The following is a 27,096-nucleotide window of genomic DNA, read 5'->3' on the forward strand; positions in this document are numbered from 1 at the left end:
CCCTTTGGCCGCGGGGCCCGAAAAGCAAGAGAGACTTTGACTGGAACTGGGTACAAAGGACTCTTGCCCGTGGACCATGAGAGGGTACCACAGTACTTTGGATTAACTCGAGATCCTGCACGGTGACACAGCTGACGGTGCCAGCAGCCTGAAATACAGACGTGTGCTCTTTTCCTGACTTACGGTACCCGGAGTTGGGACAGTGGGAGAAGGGAGCGCTGTGCGGGTGTAGGAGTATACCCTAAAGGACTTTGATATTTTAGTGGAGGCGTTAGGCCTGAATAACATTAAATAAACATTTTGTTTCCTTTTCACAAATCTCTGGCATTGAGAGATGTCTTTCCAATTGGCGGCGGACAGAAGAGCCCAGTAGATATTAGTATTTTGTCCTTGGGAGGGGCCCCTGTTGTATAGCAGTTTTCGGCATCCCTAGGTGGGCCGAATATTGTATTGCCCCCCCCACCTCTTGTTCGGTAACACCCCAGCTGGGAATCGAACCGCAATTGTCTGGTTCGAAGGCCCGCGCTCAATCCACTGAGCTACACCAGCTAGGGCTCCCTGTTTTTTTTAAAGATATTTTAAATTTATTTTTAGAGAGAGGAGAAGGGAAGGAAAAAGAGAAAGAAACAGCATTGTGTGGTTTCCCCTCATGCCCCCTACTGGGGACCCGGCCTTGCAACCAGGCATGTGCCCTGACTGGGAATTGAGCTGGTGACCGTTTGGTTTAGCAGGGCAGCACTCAAACCACTGAGAACACCAGCCAGGGTGTAGGCTCTCTGTTTTTGTCCCAGCATTTCCCTTCTGTGTGGGATGCCCTCAAACCTGGAGCCACTCGGATTCAGTTTTACTGGATACCATATCTCTCATTCCCTTAGGAGGATGTGTCTGTGTGTATCTGTGTGGCAGGGGTTTGGGGAGTTGGTTCTCTCCTCTTGCCTTTTCCAGGGCTCCAGTTTCTAAGCCTTTCTAGAGTACTGTAGAGTAAATAAAATTTTTTGTTATCTCCTTTGGTAGAGACTTAAAATTAACCCTCTGTTCTAAGTCACAATTTCGCTATCAGCTTTCTGTCTTTATACATTATATTTCAGGTTAGTGTTACAGTGTCTCCTACTTACATCAGCGGTGAGATAAATTTTGATTCTTTCTCTTCCTACTTTTTGAGCAGGCTTTTCAAGAGGAGATCTTACATTTTAGCCTTATTTTGAAAAGAATTAAATGAAATGTTATAGCTTCTATAAATTTTTTGTGTGTGATTGAAAATTGATTTAAAAAGTGCATTGTTATCAACTAAACTAATATTTTTATAACCTCAAACATTTCATGTTTGGAGATATACTAAACATATACATATTTTTTCTTGAATTGTAAGTTGAAGATAATTAACTTTTTATCATGAAAAAATTTTTAAAGATTTTATTTTATTTATATGTAGAGATTGGGGAAGGAAGTGAGAATGAGAGAAACGTCAGTGTGTGGTTGCCTCTCACGCCTCCACACGGGACCTTACCGGCAACCCAGGCATGTACCCCAGCTGGGCATTGAACCAGTGACCCTTTGATTCACAGGCCAACACTTAATGCACTGAGCCACACCAGCTGAGGTTATCATGAAAATTTTAATTAATATAAAAGAAACTAAAATAGTGTTATGAATTCTGGGTCTACCTGTTATCCCTCTTCAACACTTACCAACATTTTACAATTCATGTTTTATTTCCCCTCCTCCACTTATTCTTACTGTTTTTGCTCTGGTATTTTAAAGCACATTCCCAGTACGTATCATTTCACCCCAGAATATCTAGGATTGAAATTTTTTCCATTACAGAAATAACGGTGCTTATAAAAATGTTAACAACATGTATATATATACTTAAAAGAGTGAAATTCTCCCCTAGTGCCATACTATCATTAACAATTTGGTATATCTCCTCTGGAATAGGTGCACTTGTATATTTTTAGGTTAACTCTTTAAAAAGTTATTGTTTACATTTATAATAAAATACATATAACAAAATTAACTCTTGTAGCCATTTTAACTATAATTTAGTGTCATTTAGTATATTTATACCGTTGTACAACCATTACCACTGTCCATTTCCAGAGCTTTTTTCTCTTCCCAAACTAAAATTCTATCTGCATTAAAGAATAACTGCCCCCATCATCCACCAGCCAGCCCCTGGTAACCACCATTCTACTTTCTGTCTCTATGAATTTGACTGCTCTAAGAACCTTATATGAGTGGAATCATAAAGTACTTTTTTCTTTTGTGACAGGCTTATTTCAATTAGTTATGTCTTCAAAGGTTCATCCTTGTTGCAGCATGTGTCAGAATTTCCTTTTTAAGGTTGAATAATATTTGTATGAGTATACCACATTTTGTTTACCGTTCATGCTTGGGTTCTTTCACCTTTTGTCTGTTATGAATAATGCTGCTGTGAACATGGATGTACCAATATCTGTTTAGTATTGTGAAAGTAAATCTACGCATATATAATACCCATAAACAGCTAAGCGAAAGAGATGCTTGTGAAGTCAGTGTACATTCAGCCACATCGGCATAGGAAATAAAATACTGCTATTAGGTGGGCCTTTATTATGTTTTTGCTATGTGCCATGGTATTATCTCAATAGTTTTAGATTAAAATTCTGAAGTTTTTGTAACTTGCTCAGATTTGCATAGCTAATATGTAAAGGATTTAATTGTTCCCTGATGGGAGGAGTGTTGAGGGAATGGTGAAGAGGTGAGGGGATTAAGAAGTAAAAATGCAGAATAGCTATGGAGATGTAAAGTACCGTATAGGAAATGGAGTAGCCAAAGAATTTATATGCATGACCCATGGACATAAACAAGGTGTGGCATTGTCTGAGGGAATGCGGGGAGCTGAGTGGAGGGGCGCAGAGGGGGAAAAACTGGGACAACTGTAACAGCGTAATCAGTAAAATGTAATTTAAAACTAATTTGTTAATACATAAAAATTCAGAGCTACAAATACTATAAATTCAAATTCATTGGTATGACTAGAATCTTATGGTAAACACTTTTTTAGGGGTAGGATTTATTTATTTTTAAGGAGAGGGGAAGGGAGGGAGAAAGAAAGGGAGAAAAAGATGTGAGAGAGATTTTGTTGCCTCTTGCAAGCTTCCAGCTGGCAATCTGGCCTGCAACCCAGGCATCTGCCCTGACCGGAAATCAAACCAGCTTCCCTTCGGTTCTCAGGCCAGCAGTCAATCCACTGACCCACACCAGCCAGGGCAAGAATCTTATGGTAAACACTTTTCTTGAATTTTTAATTAATTGTAGTTTGATAATTTAGTTAACAATAGTTTGAATTTTGAAAAGCTACATACAGAATGCTTGAAGTTAAAGATTGATTGTAGTCCCATTATAATTGATAGTTATTATCGTATTGGTAACATGGGCCAAAAATAAAAAATCCTTACTAATTTCTTTTTATATAGTGGGTATATTATTATAGTGTGTTAAATACTACATATAGTTCAAAATTATAGTGTTTATTTCATAAAGTCCTGTGTTGACTAATATAAATGAACTTATCCACCTATGTAAATTCCCGTTTGACTAGATTATGTCAATTTCTTCTGAACAAGCGTCCTTTTAGTCTTTGTTTTATGATCTTTGTCATGTACTTAATGATTGGTTTGCTGAAAAAAATAATTTTTTTATTAATCTGTACTCTTCTCATTACAAATTAGGTAGCTACTCTTTAGCTTTAAAAAAAGATTTTATTATGTATATTTTCAGAGGGGAAGGAAGGGAGAAAGAAAAGTAGAGAAATACCAATGAAAGAAAAACATTCATTGGTTGCTCCCCCCCACTTTTAAAAAAGATTTTATTTATTTATTTTTAGATAGGGGAAGGGAGGGAGAGAGGGAGCAAAAACACAATGTGTGGCTCCCTGTTGCGCACTGTCCACTACCTGGAGTTGAACCAGCAACCCTTTGAAGGTTAGGCCAGCATTCAGCCACTGAGCCACACCAGCCAGGGTGATTGGTTGCCTCTTGTATGCGTCCCAACTGGGGACTGAATCCGCAGCTTGGGCAGTGCCTTCTACTGGGTAATGAACTGGTGACCTTTTGCTTTGCAGGACAACACACCACCCACTGAACCATACAGGTCAGGGTCTTTAGCTTTTTTATAGCATGGGTATACTTTCTTTAGGTGTTAGTTAATTTAGAGCCACTTTGGTTAGACGTGTAGTAATATTCTGGAAAGCAAATGTCCTGGGTTCATTTTCCGGTGAATCACTGATGAACTTTATATCTGAAGGGAATAAATATTCGCCATTTTTCAGTTTTCTTCTTTGAGGATAATGAAAATACTGGAATTAGTAAATTCTGTCAACCTTGCCTGAGATGGGCAACGAGCTGGTGAAGTAAGTACTTGGGGCGCAGTTTGAACTAGAGTATAGTTTCTTGATTACAGAAACAACCAGAACAACAATACTTAACAGAACTGTGTTCAGCACTTACATATTTTATTTAACTTTAACAACTTTTAAGAAGTTCAGTCAGATATTAGCCTTTTATAAATGCTGTGTGGAGGCTCAGAAGATTTAGGTAACTTGCCCAAGGATATGAAATAAACAGTAAATCTGGGTTTCAGATCTTTAGATGGTTTGATTTCATAGCTCCAGCTCTAAGGTGTGTTAATATATTTTAAGTCTTCATCCAGTAATGTACCTTTCATTGTAAGATAGTTTGCCAAATAAATGAGCTGGGTTTTGATGGAAAAATGGGACTTGGCTAAATGGAGATGAAGGGATAGTGACTTGTTAGTCACGGGGATGGTGGGAACAATATTGTAGAGACAGGAGTGTGCACGGCATGTTTGGTAGCCTGCGAGCAGAACCACTTGGCTGGGTTGGTGATTTGTACAAAGGTGGGAGGTAGGTGAAATGGCATTTGAATATCTTCCATAATCTGCCTTTTATTTGCCAGGGTGCAGAGTTTAGACTTTATTCTCTGGTCAAAAACAGCAAGGCACAATTGTTTTAGTAGGGAGATAATATGTTCAAATTGGTAATTTCAGTAGCATTGTGTAATTTCAGTAGATTGACTGAGAAAAAAATTAGAGACTGGAATATTGAAGACTACTGTAGTAGTAAAATGATGTGATTTTAGTGACAGAATGAGTGGTACTCCTGGACACGGAAAGGAAAAGATTTTGGGAGGAAGTATATGATAGGCCACCATGATGATCTAATATATATTTAGCAAGAAAGGAGGATTTATATATAATTCTGTGGTTTCAGATGGAGGGAATAAGCATATCATTGAAAAATGTGGATATGAGTTTAAGATGCAGGCAAATACCTCATATAGAGTTCTGTTATCGGATGCAAATCATTAGTGGTGAGTCAACAGGTAAGGTTTGAAATTGTTCTGTGTATAGATGTCTTCAATTAGTGTCTTCACGCGGGTGTGGAGAGGACCCTTTTAAAAGTCTCCTTACAGTGGCAGATAGCAGTGGTTGCTTTTTTGAGGAGCAAATAATCTCAGACCCTCTCTTAGTTATTAGGTAACTAGTTGTTCATTGCCTTTTTATTTTTTAAGAACTTTTTTTATCTTCACCTGAGGACATGCTTATTCATTTTAGAGAGAGAGGAGGGGAGGGGAGAGAAACTTTTGTATGAGAGGAAAAACAGTCTTTTGCCTCTCCTATGCACCTGGACTGGGACTGAACCTGCTACCTATGCATGTGGCCTGATGAGGGAATTGAACCTGTGACCTGGTTTACAGGCGATGCTCCAACTGAGTCAAACAGGTCAGGTCTGTTCACGGATTTTAAAAGGTTTCTAAAAACCCCAAGATTAGCTCTGGCCAAGTAGCTTAGTTGGTTGGAGCATCCGTCCATACACCGGAAGTTGAAGGTTCAATTCCAGGTCAGGGTACACTGCACTGCAGGTTCAGTTCCTGATCAGGGCACAAACGGGGAGGCAAGTGATGGATGTTTCTTTCTTGCATTGATGTTTCTCTCTCCCCCCCTTTTTTTCTCTAAAATCATTAAACATATCCAGGGTGAAGGTTAAAAAAAAAAAACAATATTAGGCAAGGTCTCTTAACCTTTACTGTGGTCTAACAATTTAGCAGTTTACCTTCCATTTGTCCTCCTGCTCTTGACATTTCCTTCCATTGTTCATATCTCTGCTGCTACTTATTTTAGCGTTTAATTCATGTTGGGGCCCTTTTACAGTGCTCTTTTCTCTGGCAGTTACTTTCTCTGTCTATTGTCCTGCTATTCCTAGTTCCACACTTCTACATCTAGCTAATGTCTACTAATCTTTTAGGATTCAACTTGAAAGGCAGGGCTTTGATACTCTTTGGATTAGTTTAGGTCCCCTTAATGTTTCTTTTCATATCTCTGTACACTTCTGTCTTGACTTTCTTTACTTCATTTTAATCACTTATTTAGCTTTCTTCAACAGACTTCTAAGCTGTGTGAAATCAGGAGTTAAGATTGTCTCATTTCAGTTCAGACCCTTAACCTGTAGGCACTCTATTTGGAAAGTGAACGAATTGCACTGCATTTCAGCCCTTTTTGCCTGCTCAGAAGACATGACTGATAGTTATTCAGGAAAAATTTGGCTGGTATTTTTTAAAATGAGAGCAGCAGAGGGTAATAATAGGATGAATAGTTCATCATCAACTCACAGAAATGGATGGATTGTCAAGTAAGCAAAAGAGGCAGATATTAGTGGTATGAGAACTAGACAGGAAATGAACTGTGTGGATACTGCTAATTGAACTATGTTTGCCTAACAAGTTGCTATTTTGAATACATTTAACCTCCAAGAAATGAAACTCACTGCTGCATTATACAAAGAGGATAGTTTATGTTTTTAATCTTATTTTGTTTTCCGTCACCTCAAAAAGTTCCCTTTTGCCACTCATTGCTCCCTTACCCAAGGATGATACGTTTTCTGTTCCAATAGTTTTGGCTTTTCCAGAATGTTATGCAGTATAAGTTGAATCATATACACTACCTAGCTATTTTTGTGTTTGACTTCTTTCACTTAGCATATTGCTTTTGAGTTTCATCAATGTTGTCTCATCATTCAGTTCATTCCTTTTTATCTTTGACAGTTAATTCATTGTATAGAGTTCCCACAATTTGTTTTTCCATTTGCTAGTTGATGGACATTTGAATTGTTTTTAGTTTTTGATGTTATAAATAAGCTTTCTACAAGCATTCACATATAAATCTTTGGGGTGTGTGTATGTTTTCCTTTCTTTTGAGAAAATACTTAGCAGTGGAATTGCTGGGTTGTATGATAATTTGCCATACTTTTCTAAAAGTGACTATGAGTTTCCATTCTCAGTAGCCCTTGAATAGTGTCAATTTACTGAATTTTAGGCATCCTATTAGATATGTGATAGTATTTCACTGTCGTTTTGATATGCAGTTCTCTAATAACTATCTATTAAACGTTGAGCATCTTTTCATGTGTTTATTTTCCATACCTACTCTTCTTTGGCAAAGTGTGGATTCAGATTGTCTGTTACTAGGTGTGTTATTATTGTGAAAATTTTTTTACATAATCTTTGTACAAGTTCTTTATGAATTACGTATTTTGCAAATACAGTTTCCCATTCTGTTGCTTTTCATTCTCTTAAAATTGTTCTGCACACATTTTCACAGTAGAAAAGTTAATTTTGATGAAGTTTACTTTATCATTTCTTTTATGGTTCGTGTTTTTTGTGTTTTACTTAAGAGAGTTTTGCCTAACCCAAGTCCACATATAGGTCTTTTCTTATGTTTTCTTTTCGATACTTCACAGTTTTTAGATTTCACATTTAGGTCTGTGTGCATTTTGAAAAGTTTTATATGTGAGGTTTGGATCAAGTTTCCCTTCTTTTTCTTTTTGATTGACTTCAGAATTATTTTGTGAAATTACCCCACCCTCCACAATCTTGAAGGGGATTTTTATTAAAACATTGATTAAATTACAGGAAGATTGTAATCATTGTAGAATTATCTTTATACTTAAGCTACATGTATCTCTTTATCTATATTTATTCTTTTATGTCTCCATAAAATTTATTGATAGTTAATATAGATTATGAGTATTCTTCTGGTATATTTTTAAAGGTTTTTTGAAATTTATTTTATTTCTGATTGTTTAGAGAGAGGGGACGGGAAGGAGAGAGAGGGAGAGAAAGAAACATCGATGTGAAAGAGAAACATTGATTGATTGCCTTCTGAAGGTGCCCTGACCTGGGACAGAACCCACAACCCAGGCATGTGCCCTGACTGGGACTCAAACTGAGACCCTTACAATTAGCAGAATGATTCCCAATCAACTGAGCCATATTGACTGGAGCTGGTATTTTGTTTTATTTTGGGGAGCTACTGTAGATTATTTATGGCATATAAGAAATATTTTGGTTTTTCTACATATAATTTTATAGCAGTGTAAGGTTATTTTTAATAAGAACAGATTAAATTACAGTAAGACATTTTGTAATAATCAGGATGTGATTTCTTTGTGGTTCTTCAAGCATGCCTTTGTCTTTGAAATTTGAATTCTCTGTTAGCAGAGTGTAACTATTCAACTTGATAAGCATTTCTAGTAGTTAGATGCTGTGGTAGATGTGAACAAAAATGACAGAATTATTAATATACAAAAGCTACTTGTCTTAATGCAGTAAGTTAAATACCATAAGACAAATAGAAAGTACTGATGGTACTAGAGGGAGTAGGGGCAGACTGATATTAAGAAAGGGAGAGGAGGGCCCTGGCTGGTGTAGCTCAGTGGATTGAGTGCGGGCCTGCGAACCAGACAGTCGCGGTTCGATTCCCAGTCAGGGCACATGCTGGGGTTGCAGGCCGGTTCCCTGCAGGCCAGTTCCCAGCAGGGGACGCAGGAAAGGCAACCACACATTGATGTTTCTCTCCCCCTCTCCTTCCCTTCCCCTCTAAAGATAAATAAATAAAATATTAAAAAAAAAAAAAAAAAGAAAGGGAGAGGAGTGCACGAGGGAGGAGGGGATGCACTTTATCCCCTTTATCCAAGAAGCACTTTATCTACCTTTCCATTCTAAATGAAAGCTTTGGTGGATAGAGCAATTTTGGATGTAGTTCCTTGCCTTTTATGACTTGGAATATTTTTTTCCAGCCCCTTCTTGCCTGTAAGGTCTCTTTTGAGAAATTAGCTGACAGCCTCATGGGAACTCCTTTGTATGTAACTGTTCCCTTATCTCTTGCTACTTCTAGGATTCTCTCCTTCATTTTAATCTTGGATAATGCAATTATGATGAGCCTTGGTGTGTTCCTCCTTGGGTCCACCTTCTTTGGGACTGTCTGAGCTTCCAGGACTTCCTGGAAGTCTATTTCCTTTTCTAGATTGGGAAAGTTCATTATTTGTTCAGATAACTTTTCCACTTGTTTTTCTTCCTCTTCCCTTTCTGGTGCTCCTATAATTTGGATGTTGGAACATTTAAAGATGTCCTGGAGGTTCCTAAGCCTCTCCTCATTTTTTTTGAATTCTTTTCTGTTCCGTGGTTTTTTTCTTCTTTCTGGTCCACTCCATTGATTTGAGCCCCAGTTTTCTTCCCATCACTATTGATTCTCTGAGCATTTTTCTTCATTTCACTTAGCATAGCCTTCATTTTTTCATCTAATTTGCAACCAAATTCAACCAGTTTTGTGAGCATCCTGATCACCAGTGCTTTGAACTGTGCATGTGGTAGGTTGGCTATCTCTTTGTCTCTTAGTTGTATTATTTCTGGATCTTTGATCTGTTCTTTCATTTGGGCCATATTTTTTTCTTGTTCTCTTCGGGCCTTTTACGTATGAGGGGTAGAGCCTTAGGTGTTGGGGGGGCAACCCAGTCACTGGCTTCTGACGCCGTATGTGGGGGCAGGGTCTGAGAGGGAAAAATGGTGCTTGCTTCCCTCTGTCAGATTTCAGTCCCTTCCACCCTTCCCCCAAGCAAACTGGGCCTTTATGGTGCTGATACCCATGTGTGTGGGCTTGTGTATGTTCTAGGACCCTGTGGGTCTCTCCAAGGAGGTCTCCTGTGAGGCTGGGAGTTTCTCCCACTGCCTCAACCCCCACAGGTGTTTTCAGTCGGTGTTTTGAGGCTTTATTTCTCCTTGCTGGGACCCTGTCTCCCCAGTTTTGCCTGGTTTATCTGTGCATGAATGTGGGACTGCCAGGTCAGCCAGCCACCTTGCATGCCATGCCAGCTGCACAATCACTGCCTCACTGGGTCTGCCTGTTGTAGTCCGGGGTCTGTTACTCACTGCCTGTGCGCCCAAGGTCCGCCCGTTGCCGACTTGTGCGCCCAGTGCCACCACTATTTTTGCGGCAGTACCTCTGCTCGGCTGCCCAGCTCCACCCTTCCCACTGATCTGGATGAATGTGTCTATTTTAACTCCTTGGTTGTCAGACTTCCATACAGTTTAATTTTCTTTCAGTTTTGGTTGTTACTTTGTTTCTGAATCGTTGTTTTTATTTTGGTTGTGTCAGGAGGCACAGTGTGTCTACCTATGTCTCCATCTTGGCTGGAAGTCTCCTATTTTAATATTGAAGATAGAAGAAAATAAGCAACTTTTTTTGCATATTATTTTTTATTATTTCAAGAAAGGTAAAAACACAACTGAAACACAAGAAAAGATTTTTGCAATGTATGGAGAAGGTGCTGTGACTGCTGGAACATGTTAGAAGTGGTTTGCAAAATTTCATGTTGGAGATGTCTTTGCCGGACAATGCTCCAGAGTTGTGTATACCAGTTGAAGTTGATAGTGATGAAATCAAGACATTATATGAGAATAGTCAGCATCATGCCACATGGGAGATAGCTGACATACTCAAAATGTCCAAATCAATAAAGTTATTGGTGAAAATAAAAAGTGTCTTTTATTTGACAGAAAGAAACTAAGTGAACATTTTGGCCAACCCAATATATAACTTATTCAAAAAAAAAATCTTCTTCATTAACTATAAGAAGAATTTGTAAAGGCTGCATTATCTATTGCTGTGTTACAAAGTAACCTTAAACATTATGGCTTAAAACAGCTACCATTTTATAGCTGATGATTTTTTTTTAAGATTTTATTTTTTTATTTTTTTACAGAGGGGAAGGGAGGGAGAAAGAGAGGAAGAGGAACATCAGTGTGTGGTTGCCTCTTGCACATCTCCTACTGGGGACCTGGCCTGCAACCCAGGCGAGTACCCTGACTGGGAATCAAGCCAGTGACCCCTTGATGTACAGGTCGGTGCTCAACGACTGAGCCACACCAGCCTGGGCTGTATCTGATGATTTTGTGGGTCAGGAATTCCAACAGGATTGACTAGGTGACTTTGCTTCATGTGTGGTTGCTCGGTGGTGTTCAGTTTGTGACTGGTCTTGTCTGGTAGGTCTAACATGACTTTGTATATGTACCAGTTGCCTTGTCAGATGCTGAGTTAAGCCCCTCTTTCTTCATGTCATTTCAGAGCCTTTTCATATGATGTGTTCATCAGGATGGTTGGATTTCTTACATGGCAACTTAGGATTCCAAGAGACCTAGATTGAAGGAAGGATATTTATAACCTCACTTTGGAAGTCTGAACTATTTCCTCCCTGTACACATATTAGGGCTTTAGGCCTTAATGTGTGGGAGAACTCTGTCCTGCGCTGTGGATGAGAATAAGACTGCCAAGAAATGGTCTGCTTGGGGAGAAAAGGCTGGCTAATCTCTCAGAAGAGAAGAGCCCTGAGTACCTTTTTCCTTGGGCTTTTATTGAGTTTAGCTTGCATAGGAATACATATCAAAGAAAGGAGATATGGTTTACAGATAACATGTTCAGGACAAGGAGGATCCTTTTGAGTCAGGATCTGGTAGACAGACTGATGCTGATCAGCCGGAAAATCCGGGGAAACAATTCCCCTCATTTTGTGCTTGGACCCTAAACATTTAGTGTACATTGACTTGAGGGCATTCTTAACAAAGCATTCTTTCACAGGATTTAATGCATTCTTTCTCAGGCCTGATTGTCTCTGGGAACTGCCCATTCCAGTACAGAGCTACACCCGCCTCTGGCATTGTTTCAGGCCTGAGTCAGGCAGGCGAAGCAAGGCTTCCAAGGGATTAGGAGACTTTTTATGGATAGAATGAGGACTCAGGTTATGACAAAGCCAAGGGGTAAGGGTCTTTTGCCCCTTCTCTGTAGTCCCCTAAGCCCTTCCCCGATGGCCCCTTCAAGACTGTGCCTGTCTTAGGCTGTTCCTTTTTTGAGGACTCTTACCTGTCATTGGCTAACCAGTCATCTGCCCAGGCCAAGTACAGTGAAGTAAAGGGGGGCAGAGGCTCTGCCCCTGCTGGGAGGATAAGTTTTATCTCCTTAGTGGCTTATGGTCCCAGTGTCTCTTTACTTACCCCTAGCCGTCGGACCTTCTCACCTGTTGGCAAGGTTACAGCTCCTGAAACCAGGCAGGATGGTTCCCAACATTAATAGATATATTTGTTTTGTAAAATTTCACTTACAGCATATTCTAAATTGAACTAAAAATAGATGAAGCACCTATATGAGATAGGTGATACTAGCTAAATATATGTTTTTAAAATTTATAACTTTAATTGGTTGTATGGAAAAATATAATTGGGAGTTAAAACAAGAGCAGTGGTTCCCACATATGTTGTTATCATTAACCAGAAAGAACTATATGATTTACAGTTTTCATTATATGTTAGAATTTTAATTAAATTATATAATTGTATAATGTTGATTTAGAGATCTAGAATGCCCTAGGTTATATGTGAGTCACATTTTATATAACTATAGTAGAAGATTCAGTCACTATAGTGATTTAGTTTTGTATAATGTCTCTACTTCATGTCTTGATTTTACAATATACTGAAAGCAGAAGTAACTGTACTTATGTTTTGGAGGCAAATCTTTCCTTGGTAGCTCAGTGAGGAAAACCTAAGCTGAGATTTTCATAATGACAGGAGAGGGAGCCTAAACCATTTTTTTTCATGTTGTGCCTGGATTGGCTTTCCTGTAGGTATATATGTATTTATTTTTTGTTTTCCATTACTCTTCTTTCTGTGTTTTTGTGACTACTGTTGCTATACAATTTTGACAATATGCATGTTATTAGATGCTTTCCTAATAGCATTCTTCCATTTGTATTTAGTAATAATATATTTGTCAAGTACCTATTATATATTGGGCATAGTGTTGGAAATAATGCCTTTGTTGCCTTTAATTCTCATAAAATATAAAAGATAAGTGCTGTTATCTTTGCACTCAGAACAATTAAGTAACTTGTGTTAGTTGGTCAAGTTAGTGGGAAAGGTGGAATTTGAACTTAAACATGTCTAACTACAAAGCCTCAGCTATTTCCACTGTATTAGAGTATATTTAAAGTTTCTTAATCCCCAGGTGTCTTAAAATGTCCTATTTTCAACATTCTGTTCCTTTGGGGTTGGAGTGGCAACTGAGTATATTAGTGAAAGCAACCTATTTATTCCCAAATCATAAGAGATAAGTATTGTACAATTTGAGTTTTCTCATAATAGCTATAGGCAGAATGTTTTTGCACTATATAAAATATGAGAAGTTGTTATTGTATGAGTCACTGTACTCATAAGTTTTTCCCATTATAAAATACATAGAATGCTGGCTGGTGTGACTCAGTGGATTGAGCACCAGCCTGTGAACCGAAAGGTCATTGGTTCAATTTCTAGTCAGGGTACATGCCTGGGTTGCAGGCCAGGTCCCCAGTTGGGGGAGTGCAAGAGGCAATGAATCGATACATCTTTTGCACATTGATATTTCTCCCTCTCTTCCTCTTTTCACCTCTCTCTAAAAGCTAATAATAAAATGTTTAAAATAATAATAAAAATAAAATAGAAGTATAGAATCAGTGAATGTTGCAAAAGAAAGGAGGTCTTCAGAGATCAGTTAGTATAAGTCCCTTGTCCCTCTCTACCCAGCCCCTGTGTCCCCCCAGCCCATCCTGGCCTTTACCATGTTGTTTTCTGTGTCCATGGGCTATGCTTTTTATACATATATATTCTTTGGCTAATCTCTTTGGGGGGAGCCTCATCCCCCACTCCGTCCCCCCTGAGACCTGTCAGTGTATTCCATGTATCCTTGCTTCTGGTTTTATTTTGTTCATCAGTTTGTTTTGTTCATTACATTCTTCATGTAAGTGAGATCATATGGTATTTGTCTTTCTTTGACTGGCTTATTTTTCTCAGCATGATAATCTGTAGGTCCATTTATGCTGTTGCAAAGGGTAAGAGTTCCTCTCTGCCTCATGTTTGTCAAATCTCAGCCATCTCTTAATTAGGAAGGAAGGGTTTTCTTCTTTTTTTTTTTTTTTTGAGTTTCTGGAACCCATTTCTGCATTATTCTTTGTCTTATTGTAGAACTAAGAGGTCTGTCCAGAGGTCCTTATTACTGCATCACGGCTAGAAGTGGAAGCCCCTGTGTATTAAGTTTAGAGTGTTAATTTAATAGAAAAATACATAAAGTACTATTTTTAGAACTTTTAAAATTAAATACCATGATTTTTAGAATGTACGAGATCTGTCCAGAAGATATCCGGGCAAATAATATGAAAAATGGAGACATTTATTGAAAAAGATACAAGAAACATTGTACATAGGACAATGATGCCTCAGTCCCTTTCAAAGTAGGTACCTTGGGACCTCACACAGTTCTCCCAGTTGTCCTCAGCTGCCCCATCGTATTTTCCTGAATCTCATCAATGGTCTGAAATCTCTTCCCTTTCAAAGGTGATTTTTAGTTTTGGGAAAAGCCAGAAGTTGCAAATCTTCAAACCTGGACTCTAGGGGGGCTGAGTTGCCTGGGTGATTTAATATTTTACCAAAAACTCTTCATGAGATGTGATGCATGAGTGGGTGTGTTGCTGTGATGAAGCTGCCAATCACCAGTTGCCCATAGCTGTGGCCTTCTGAATCATCCGAATAGTTTCTGAGGAGGAATGTTGAAGCTTAACCCAAAACTTGATGCAGATTCTCATTGCTCTACTTGTTCAGTCATTTTGAATGGAATGGCTACACAGTACACAGGCTCCTTCAACGATGTCTACCGCCCCCACTTATTACTACAGTGAAGTTGTCATTGTTCACACATGTGCATTCCAGTCCTCTCTCCTTGGCTGCCAGGTTACATGGATGTCACACAAACCGTTCTCATTATATTATTTCCGACAGACTTCATATACACACACATAAAAGACTATATAGCTTATATTTAAAAACCTAAATATACTATATGCATTTTTCTAGAATTTGCTCTTTTTACTTAACAGTGTCTCTGTCCATTACATAGTGTTAAATTTATATACATATGTACATAAATTTATATATACATACATACCCCTGTGAATCTTATGTATTTCTTTTAATTTTTACCTTTATAAGTTCATATAAATATAAATTTTAGTAAGTTTTTAATTTTAAGATAATATTAGATATATAGAAAAGTTCCAGAGTTCCCCCAGAACTGTATACTCACTCTCCTTTTATTAAAAATCTACATTTGTCTAGTACATTTGTCATAATTAATGGACTGATATTGATACATTATCATTAACTTCTTTCAGATTTCCTTAATTTTTACCTAACATCCTTTCTCAGTTCAAGGACCCCCACCAGGATACCACATTGCATTTAGTCATCATGTCTACTTGTCCTCCTCTTGACTATGGAAGTTTCTCAGATTGTGCCTGCTTTTGGTGACTTTGACAGTTTGAGGAATATTGGTCTGGTAATTTGTAAAATGTCCCTCAATTGGGATTTATCTGATTGTGTGTGTGTGTGTGTGTGTGTGTGTGTGTGTGTGTTTAGACTGGGATTATGGGTTTTGGGGAGAGCGACCATGACTTTGTAAATTATAAAATAAAATTTAATTTAAAAAATTTAAACAATATTGAAAGGCTCATAGTTAGAAATGGTCCTAACTCTGTCCATTCCTTGACGCAAGCTCTTTTATTTATTTCTCTTTAGTAACTCTTTTGCTTCTGATCCTTTAATTCCAGCTTTCTGAATAAAATGTTCTTACCACCTTTTGGGAGGGTTGGTAATTTTTAGACATATACTGCATTCTTATTAATATAATTAAGAATTTAGCACTTTTAAAAATAACCTAGTTTTTTTCTATTTATCTAAATAATTTCATAACCTTAACCTTAACCTCTTTCAATAATAACCTTAGTTAAAGCAGTAATCAGTGCTTGTTATGACTTACTGTTCGATGCAGATCAGAGATCCTTTTCTGTATGGCCTTCTTGGTTTTCATATAGTTAACAATTGCCTCTGTTTTTCATTTATATGTATACCTATTGCTTCATTTTCTGCCTTGTTCTCTGTGTACTGTGATAAGAATCTGGCAATTCCTCTTTATACCTGGAAATCTTGTTTCACGGTGCTCTGTTCTTGTACTTTGATATGAACTGGTTGATTATTTTTTTTGATCCAGCTGCATAGCTTTCATACCGATGTTTTCCAGTGTGCTCTCTTGTGCTGAGTTCCATTTCCTTGTTCTCTGTCTTCCTCCTTTGTGTACTCAGTTTATATGAGCACACCCACAAGTAACTTCCTAAGAAATGTATATTTGGTAAAAATTTTTAAACTTGCTTATCTGAAAATATCTTCCTTCATACTTGACAGTTTGATAGATTGTAGAATTTTAGATTAAAAATTATTTTTATTCAGAATTTTGAAGGCCCTGTTCTGTTTGCTTTCTGTCATCTACTGTTAAAACGTTGAAGAGTCCAGTTCCACACTGTTCTCTAATATTTTATGTGTGTTCTCTTCCACCCCCCAAATCTGGAGGTTTTTAAGATCTTTTTATATCCCCAGTGTAATGAAATTTGATGATGCTGTGCCTGGCGTGTGTGTGAGAAAGGGGGCCGTGGTGGTGACTTCCACACTTTGTACTCATTCCTTGACAGAATCTTCATTTCGGAAACTGATCTTTTCTAAGAAAAAAATTTTATTGTGTTTTAAAATACAGTTTTATTCCCTATAAAATTATGTTCTTTTTTCCTGACATTTTAGCTAATTTGATATTGGATCTCCTGAACATAGATCCTTTAGGTCATCTTATTTTCTGCTGTTTTCCACTGCTTATCTTGTTGCTCTGATTTTTGAAAAGTTATCTCAACTATCTTCCAAACTTTTAATTAAGGTTTTTGACTTTGCCATTGTGTGTTTAATCTCCAAAAGTTTTTTTTTAATTTCCTGATTTAATTCAGTTTAAGCATATTAGGAAAGTACAATCAACTTATTTTGAGCACTAACCTTTTCTTCAGAAAGTGAAAATACCATGTATGCTTTAAGGTACGAAAAAATTACTAGACTGTTTGGGCTGAGGGTAGGAGGACTGGGAAGTCTAACACTTATATAACCTTTTAAACAGTTTCCCTTGTTTTAAGATCCCTCTGTATGTGTATACATATACACAGGGTGGGGCAAAAGTAGATCTACAACTCTTACGTAGAATAGTACAATAAATAATAATACAAGAATAAACTGTTTTGTGTTCTCAACAATTATCTACTTCTGCCCCACCCCTGCATATATGTGTATTACATTTGTAATACAAATAAATAATACAATAATTAACTTAAAATAATATAAGAATAAACCATTTTGCATACTCACAATTGTAAACCTACTTTTGCCCACCCCTGTATGTTTATGTGCATATAGGTATGCATATACACATATATGTGACATGTTTGGGATCCTTTTACAGATTTACATTTATATGTATTAACTTAGAGTTTTCCTCTAATATATCATGAACATTTTTCCCATGATGTTAACTGTAATAAAAAAATATTAATGGGTTAATAATTTTCCATTTATGAATATACTCAAATTTATTTAACCAATCTCTATATTAAACATTTATTTACAGAATTTCACTATTATAAATAATATGGGATGAGGACCCTTGTATATGTGTATTTGTGCAGATGTGGTTATTTCCTTTTAATGAAATCCTAGCAGTGGAACAGTGAAATCAAAAGAATAATGAATTTTAATGCTTTTCAACATATTTTTAAATTACCCTCTAATAAAACTGTCAGTTTATACTCATTATCATTGTGTGGAAATGTATACATTGCTTTTTACCCTTTTAACAGTGATTATTATTTTTAAGAAAATTGGTTAACTTGATAAGTAAAAATTATTTTCATATTATTTTAACTTGTATTTCTTTGAATACTGATAAGGTTGAACCTTTTAAATGTTTATTTGCCCTTGACATTTCTTTGAAATTTGCACTTTTCATATATTTTCACTTTTCATTTTGTATATTTTCATTTTTTTAATTAAATTTTATTTTATTTTTTAATTCTTTGTAGGTATTAAGTTTTAAGAGTGTTTTATATAAAAAGAGTTCTACATGAAAAAGGAAATTAGCCCATTATCTTTTTGGGGGCGATTGCCTTTATTGAGATTTAGCCAGAAAAATCATTGGAGGAGTAGCTTAATTTTATTTGTTATTTTTAAAAATACAGTATTTATTTTATTTTTAGAGAGAGGGTAAGGGAAGGAGAAAGGAGGAGAGAAACATCAATGTGCAGTTGCCTCTCACTCGCCCCCTACCGGGGGCCTGACTTGGCTTGCAACCCAGGTTTGTGCCCTGACTGGGAATTTAACCGTCGACCCTTTGGTTCACGGGCTGGTGGTGCTCAATCCACTAAGCCATACCAGCCAGGGAAGGAGTAGCTTTATTAAATGTTAGAGCTTATTGTCAAAAATAACAGTACAGTTTTAAAAGGGAAATAATTTTAGGAACCACTCCTGGAAGGTTTTATGGTCTGAGAACTCCCTTCTTTGCTATGGCATGGCAGAGGAAAAGAAAAGATGAACAGAAATCAACTGAGAGCATCTCATAGGGGAGAAAGTCATTATGTACACTCTCGCTAGACCTATTTCATGTATCTAATACACATTCATTGAGGGAGAGAGGCTTCTGTATCCTCAAGATGGTATACTGGTGGTGACAGGGATTATGATAAATAGAAAGATATTTATAGTTAACTAGTTGCAGTGTGAAATTTGCTGTAATAGAGCTAGAGATACAAGAACCTACTTACTATATTATACAGTATAATACTAATGGACCTGATCTATAGTTCTTAGCACAGAACAAATGAGAATAAGCCTGTAAATAACTGCCAGAAATTATAGCTGTTACTTCTCTGACCTGGAATGATAAATGATGGCTGAGACAATAAAAATGAAATGATACTCAACTACTGTTTTTTAGTTTTGAGTAATTTCTGTTTTTGAAGTCATCAATATGAGTATGATAATAAGAGTTTAAATTTTTGTCATGCTAAAAAGACTAAATTGAATTTCTCATTTTTTTAAACTTAAGCTCTTTTTAAAAAGATTTTATTTATTTTTCAGAGACAGGGGAAGAGAAGGAGAGAGGGAGAGAAACATCAGTGTGTTGTTGCCTTTCGCACATCCCCCACTGGGGACCTGGCCCACAACCTAGGCATGTGCCCTGACTGGGAATTGAATCAGTGACCCTTTGGTTCCCAGGCCTGTGCTCAGTCTAGCCAGGGCACATTTGATATTTTTATATGTATGTGTGTGTATGTATTTTTATATCTGTATTACTATGATGACTTTTATACCGGTGGAGACTAGTGGATTTTATTATAACTGGATGAAAAAAAGGTTTTGTTATTTCAGAGCTGTTTTTCCAAAGTGGTACTTACAATAAGAATTAACTTATATGTAGTTCATTGTAAGATTTTTTTTTAGTGCAGCACTATTATTTATTTTTATCCCTTGCACATAAGTGCACAACAGAAATGTATTGGGTGAATGAAATATATGTTACATTGATACACATGGCGTATGGCATGAAATCATAAATTGACCATATATTTGAAAATCCTGTTTATATTTTGTTTGAAATTATTTTAATAAGCTTTCTTTTTATATCTTTACTTTTGCACACAATACACAATGTAGGTCTTTAGCCCATCGGTGTTTTTCCACATATATAATTTATAGTTTGTTCTGGGTTGATAATGACTTAGTCATTTATTCCTTTCCTTTCCTCCTGTCTTGTATTTCTTTTGCCTCTTTAGGTTCAAACTATGTCATGGGCCTATTTGCATGTTTTCCCTCGGTGCCTCTTTTTATTTTAAAATAAAATTGTACTTATTTCAAGTTGTATGTACTTCTTCAAAACAGATAATTTCTTCTCTTTATAGTGTAATAATTTTTACTTTTATTCTGAGAATTGTGATGGGACAGTGACCTAGGAATTCTTCTCAGTCTTTAGATAGACCACAAAGGATAAAACTACAAATTTTTGGTCATGAAAAGAAATGAATAAGGACAGTTTGTTTTTTTAAAGGGTAATATATTACAGTAAACATGATGCCAGGGAGCCATTTTTCTTGTGAAAAGATCTGGCAGTGACTTTTTTATAAGTATGAATGCATAACAGTGTGGTAGTGGCTGACTTGAGATTTTATAGACAGTGGTGTTCTGATTTCTCATGGCCAAAAACATTAATATGGCTCACTGTTGGTAGATATCTGTGTTTATTTGAATATATTCAGTAGATAATATTCTACATTCATAAGGCTTATATCTTTATAAAATCTTTTGTATATATTTCCTATTTAATCTTTACATAAATTTGATTTTACAGCCGAAACTACAGATTTTTAAATTTATTAGTTTTCAAGTTTATAGAGTTTGAACTTTAACCTTCGTATTCTGAGCTTATAGGCTTCTCATTTTCTTGTAGCTGTAACATATTTACCTGTAACATGTAACATAACATCTTTGTTACCTGTAACATGATTACAGAAAACTTAATTGAAGAATTTAAAGTTAGATTTTGAAAAAGTATATGCTTGGACAAACAAAAATTTCTAGGAAAAGTAAAAGGTAGATTGAGAGACCTAGACAGGTATATAGTTTGGGACAGCAGTTGTGCCACAGAACTGCTTTTCTGTTAGGTGTATATGGGTGGGATGTGTTTGCTTCATTTACTCAGAACATTTTGGGGATGTGGTGGGAAATAATTGCAATTATGTTGTCAGTCACCGTTCTTATCTTGGCTATGCCATTGTTTTTGTTTCTATAGATATTTTAAAACATTTTTTGAATTTTAAATTGTTGTACAATATTCTATTAGTCTCAGATGTACAACCCTGTGATTAGGCATTTATATAACTTAAGAAATGATCATCCTAATAAATGTAGTGACCATCTGATACCAATGTAGTGATCATCTGATACCATATATATTTATTATATTATTCACTATATTCCCTATGCTGTACTTGACAGCCCCACGACTATTCTGTAGTTAACCAATTTGTACTTCTAAATACTTTCACCTTTTTCACCCAACTTCCCAACTCTTGCCTTGTCTGGCAGCTGTCAAAATGTTCTCTCTACCTATGAGTCTGTTTGTGTTCTGCTTGTTTGTTTTGTTTTTTAGATTCCACATATTAAGTGAAATCACCTGGCAGTCGTCTTTCTCTGTCAGATTTATTTCACTCAGCATAATGCCCTCTAGGTTCATCAATGTTGTCATAGCTTTCATTCGCTTTTATGGCTGAATCTTATTCCATTGTATGTATGAACCACTGCTTCTTTATCCATTAATCTATTGATAGACACTTAGGTTGCTTCCATATCTTAAATAATGCTGCAATAAACATGGATGTATGTGTATTTTTGATTTACTGTTTTTGTTTTTTTGGATAAATACCTAGAAGTGAAATGACTAGATCCTTTTTGGTCTATTTGTTATAGAATTTGTTTTAAACTCTATTTTGTCTGTTGTAAGTATTGCTACCCTATTTTTTTTGCTACCCTATTTTTATGTTTCCATTTTCATGAAATATGTTTTAATATCTCTTCCTTTTAGTCTCTGAGTGTCTTTTGATCTGAAGTGCGTCTCTTGTAAACCACATACATAAGAGTCTTGTTATCCATTTAAACACCAGGTGTCTTTTGATTGAAGCATTTAATTCATTTGCATTTAAAGTAATTGTTGATATTTATTACACCTTTATTATTCATTTCTTTTTTTATTATATTTTATTGATTATGCCATTACAGTTCTATTTCCTCCTTCATTCCCCTCCACCCTGCACACCCGTCCCCCACCATTCCCCCACTTTAGTTTATGACGACGTGTCTCAAGTTCTTTAGATTCTGTATTTCCCATACTATTCTTGCCCTCCCCCTATCTATTTTCTACCTACTGTCTATGCTACTTATTTTCTGTACCTTCTCCCCCTTCTCTGCCTCCTCCCACTCCCCTGTTGCTAATCCTCCATGTGATCTTCATTTCTATGATTTTGCTCCTGATCCAGCTGTTCTCTTAGTTTGCTTTTGTTTTAGGTGTGGTTGTTAATAACTGTGAGTTTGCTGTCCTTTCATTGTTCCTCTTTTTTAATCTTCTTTTTCTTAGGTAAGTCCCTTTAACATTTCATGTAATAAGGGCTTGGTGATGATGAACTTGAACTTGACCTTATCTGAGAAGCACTTTATCTGCCCTTCCATTCTAAATGAAAACTTTGCTGGATAGAGCAATCTTGGATGTAGGTCTTTGGTTTTCATGACTTGGAATACTTCTTTCCAGCTCCTTCTTGCCTGTAAGGTCTCTTTTGAGAAATCAGCTGACAGTCTGATGGGAACTCCTTTGTAGGTGACTGTCCCCTTATCTCTTAATGCTTCTAGGATTCTATCCTTCATTTTAATCTTGGCTAATGTAATTATGATGTGCCTTGATGTGTTCCTTCTTGGGTCCAACTTCTTTGGGACTCTCTGAGCTTCCTGGAAGTCTATTTCCTTTGCCAGATTGGGGAAGTTCTCCTTTATTATTTGTTCAAATAAGTTTTCCACTCGTGGCTGTTCCTTTTCCCCTTCTGGTACCCCTATAATTCAGGTGTTGGAGTGTTTAAAGATGTCCTGGAGGTTCCTAAGCCTCTCCTCATTTTTTTTGAATTCTCATTTCTTCATATTTTTCTGCTTGGTAATTTTTTTCTTCCTTATGGTCCACTCCCTTGATTTGAGTCCCAGTTTCCTTTCCATCACTATTGGTTTTCTGTGCATTTTCCTTCATTTCAATTAGTTTAGCTTTCATTTGTTCCTCTAATTTGTGACTAAAATCAATCAATTCTGTGAGCATCCTGATCACCAGTGTTTTGAACTGTGCATCTGAAAGTTTGGCCATTACTTCATCACTTCGATTTATTGGCTTTGGGGCTCTGAGTTCTTCTCAAGCCATGTTTTGATCTGTTTGCGCCTGTTATGTATGAGGAACAGAGCCCTAGGTGTTCATCAGGCTAGGGCAACTCAGTCGCTGGTTTGTGATGCTGTATGTGGGGGCAGGGTCAGAGAGGGAGCAATGGCAGTCCCTTCTGCTGCTTCTCGCCTCTGCGGCCTGCGTGGTCTGTCTCACTGCTCATTCCTTTGCTGGTTTATCTGCGCGTAAATGTGTGACCAGGGTCAGCCTGCCACCTTGCGCCCTCACTGGGTCCGCCCATTGCTACCCCACACCTGGGATCCGCCCATGGCTGCCTGAGCTCCTTGGTTGGGGGATTTTTCCTGCCTGACCCCGCTCTGCTGTTGTCTTCGCCCCCTTTTACTGGTCTGGATGAATGGTTCATTGTTGTTGGACTTCTGTATAGTTCAATTTTCTGTGTTTTGGCTGTGTTTTTGTTACTAAAACTTTGTTGTCTTTAAACTTGGCTGTGCAAGAAGGTACAGTATTTCCATCTATGCCTCCATTTTGGCAGAAGTCATATTATTCATTTCTTAAATCTTGTTTTCCAATTTATTAAAGAAGATCCTTTAACATTTTTTATAATATTGGGTTTAGTGGTGATGAAATAACTCCTTTAGCATTTTCTTGTCGGGGAAGCTCTTTATCTGTCTTTCAATTCTAAATGATAGCTTTGCTGGGCAGAGTAATATTGGTTGTAGATCCTTGCTTTTTATATCACTTTGAATGTTTTGTGCCAATCCCATTTAGCCTGCAGAGTTTCTATTGAGAAATCAGCTGACAGTCCTGTGGGAACTCCCTTATAGGTAACTCTTTTTCTCTTGCTGCTTTTAAGATTCTCTTAAAAGTCTTTAACCTTTGGCTTTTTAATTGGTGTGTCTTGGTGTGGGTTCATATTGTTTGGTACTCCACACTTCCTGGAATTGTGTTTATATCCTTCTGATATAAGGTTAGAGAAGTTTTCTGTCATTATTATTACTTTTAGTCTTCACCTATGGATATTTTTTTTATTTTAAAGAATATAGGTAGAGGGAGAAAGAGAAAGAGGGAAGGAGAGAGAGAGAGAAAGTGGGGGAAACATCTATGTGAGAGAGAAACATTGATTGGTTACCTCCTGTATACATCCTGACCAGGGATTGAACCTGCAACCTAGGTATGCGCCCTAACCAGGAATCAGACCCACAACCTTTTGTTGTACGGGATGATGCTCTAACCAAGTGTGCCACCTGGCCAGGGCTCTGTCATTTTTTTCCCCTCCCCTGAATAGGTTTTCGATTTCTTGCTCTTTGTCTTCTCCTTCCAGCACTCTCCATGGTGCAAATGTTGATAACACTTGAAGTTGTTTTTGAGGCTCCTTACATTATCCCAGTTTTTATGGATTTTTGAAATTTTTGCTGTTATGATTGTTTTTTCCTGCCTTCTTATATTCCAAATTGCTGATTTGATTTTTCTCTTCACCTACTCCACTGTTGATTTCCTGTAATTTATTCATTTCAGTTAGTATATCCTTCATTTCTGGCTGGCTCTTTCTCATGGTCTCTAGGTCTTTTTTTATGCTGTTGAATTCTAATTAAGTTCCTTGAACATCCTTATAACCATTGTTTTGAACTCTGTATCTGGTAGTTTGCTTACTTCTATTTCATTTAGTTCTTTTTCTGGAGATTTCTCCCATTCTTTTATTTGGGATCAGTTTTTTTGTGTCATCATTTAGGTTCCTTTCTTGTGTTTGTTTCTATGTATTAGATAGTGCTGCTATGTCTCTTGTACTTAATACAGTGGCATTATATATTAGCTGTTCTGTAAGGCCCCGTGGTACAGCCCCCTAGGTCACTTGAGCTCGGTGCTCCAGATGCACCCTTGTGTGAGCTGTGTGCACTATCCTATTGTAGTTGGGCCTTGATTGTTGTTGGCACGCTGCTGGGAGGGATTGATACCCAGGCCTATCAGCTATAAGGACTGACTGCAGCTGAAGAACTGCTGTATAGAGCGTGACCCCATGGAGCAGGACTTGCCTCATTAGGACTTTGGTGCTATGAGTCCACCCCTGCAGTTTCTCACTCGTGTGGGTAATAGGCTTGTAGGTAATAGGTAATCCAGTATGATCTAAAGCTGTCTATCAGGTGCACTGGTTCTGGGGTCTCCTTGGAGGCACAAAGTCAGTCACTTCCCATGCCCTGCTGGGACCCCTTGGCATGAGCTGATCTGCAGATGGCTGCTATTTGTGCTAGGCTTGGAGGGTACTGTGGAGAGGCCAAGCTTCAAACCAAGGCTGGCTGCCGAGGGGCCAGCTTGGGGCCATGCTTGGGACCACTTAGCAAGAGGTATGGGGTATACTGAGGTCAGATGCTGCTTGTTTCAGAGATTTTTAGGCAAGTCCAAAGCATGTGCCAAGAGAAGCCATTTGTATGGAAAAGCCACTGGAAATGGCTTGGGTGGGCTGACAGATTGGCTGGGCAGGGCCTCAGGGAATCACCAGGGCAGGGAGAACAGTCTTAGCCAGGTTCATCTTAGCCTATTAATCTACCTCTTGATTTTTGCTGGGTACATAAGTGCTGGAACAAACAAGAATTAATAGGACATCAAGTAATTTTATAAACTCAGAGTTTGATTTTAGATGACAGACAATAATTCCTTAAGTTTTTATACCCTCTGTCTTAATATAATATCACCAACTAGCAAGATCAATGATACCCTTTTTAAAAGGTGCAAGGATAATGGAACTAACATCTGGTAGTATGTAACAGGCTCTGGGAAGTCTTTTTATAGCTTTCTCTATTTAGTCATCATAGTAACCTAAGAGAAAGATATCAGTTACTATTTTACAGATGAGGAAACTGAGACTGAGTAATTTTTCCAGTATTATGTTACCAGTTTAAATCAAAGCTAGTACTTTTCCCACTGTAATTTAATATGTCAGTTCAAGTTAGCGATTATTTTAAGTGCTCTGAAGTTAGTCTAATGTGGTTTATGTGAAAAGTCAAAAATAATCCACAGTATGAAATATATAATAATTAATTTTGGCCACTTTTGACATATGTATTATGTATTCCATGTTCAATATATGAAGGAAATTTTATAAATTGTACTATAATTCACTGGAAAACATAAAATTGTAAAATAGTTTAAAATATTTCCTTTTTTGTCTTTTAGATAAAATCAAAGATAAAATTAAAGAGAGAGATAAAGAAAAAGAGAGAGAAAAAAAGAAGCATAAAGCAATGAATGAGATCAAAAAAGAAAACGGAGAAGTAAAGATTTTGCTGAAAAGTAAGTTTATATTCATTGATTTTAGTTGTAGTGTATTGTAGTATACTTACTGGCTTAGTTATTAAAATAAATGTTATTTGGTGCTGAATTTTCTGAGAATAAACTGGTCAGAATATGAAAATTAAATATAATGGGGAGTATGAATCTGTAGAGTAACACATCTTTAGTATATTTATTTAGTGAGTCATTAAAAAGTAGTAAAGGTTAAGCTCCATTGAACTGTTAGGTTCTTAAAATTATTTAAAAATGGGTTATCTAATTTTGAGTTTTATTACAGGTCTTCATTCATATTTAGACTATCTAAAATAAAAGACTAAAGCTATTTTATAGCTTGATAGGGATGGCGAAGGGAGTGATCTTATAAATATTTGGCGGTCATTATATCATAGCCTGGGATTTGGAGGGGACATTTTACTGAGCTAAATTAGAATGTGTACTGTGTTACTATATGTTTCTTACATGCTTAAGAATATTTATTTTTTGTTTCTTTTTACTTTATTGTTATAATTGTTTTTAGTTGCTGTTTACACATGGAGGTGGGTGATTGGGTAA

The 27,096-nt window shown here is 37.0% G+C and overlaps 1 protein-coding gene across 1 annotated transcript in view; it reads left to right on the forward strand.

The window, feature by feature from the left end:
- The window catches only part of RSBN1L (round spermatid basic protein 1 like), a 76,430-nt gene that overhangs the window by 6,324 nt on the left and 43,010 nt on the right, over positions 1–27,096 (forward strand). Inside the window, exon 2 of the mRNA XM_037162214.2 lies at positions 26,428–26,544. Coding sequence (XP_037018109.2) covers positions 26,428–26,544 — 117 coding nt within the window. The remainder of the gene's footprint in view (positions 1–26,427; positions 26,545–27,096) is intronic.

Source organism: Artibeus jamaicensis, unplaced genomic scaffold (genome assembly GCF_021234435.1).
Source record: "Artibeus jamaicensis isolate MK-2021 breed Jamaican fruit bat unplaced genomic scaffold, CSHL_Jam_final contig_518, whole genome shotgun sequence".
NCBI lineage: Eukaryota > Metazoa > Chordata > Mammalia > Chiroptera > Phyllostomidae > Artibeus > Artibeus jamaicensis.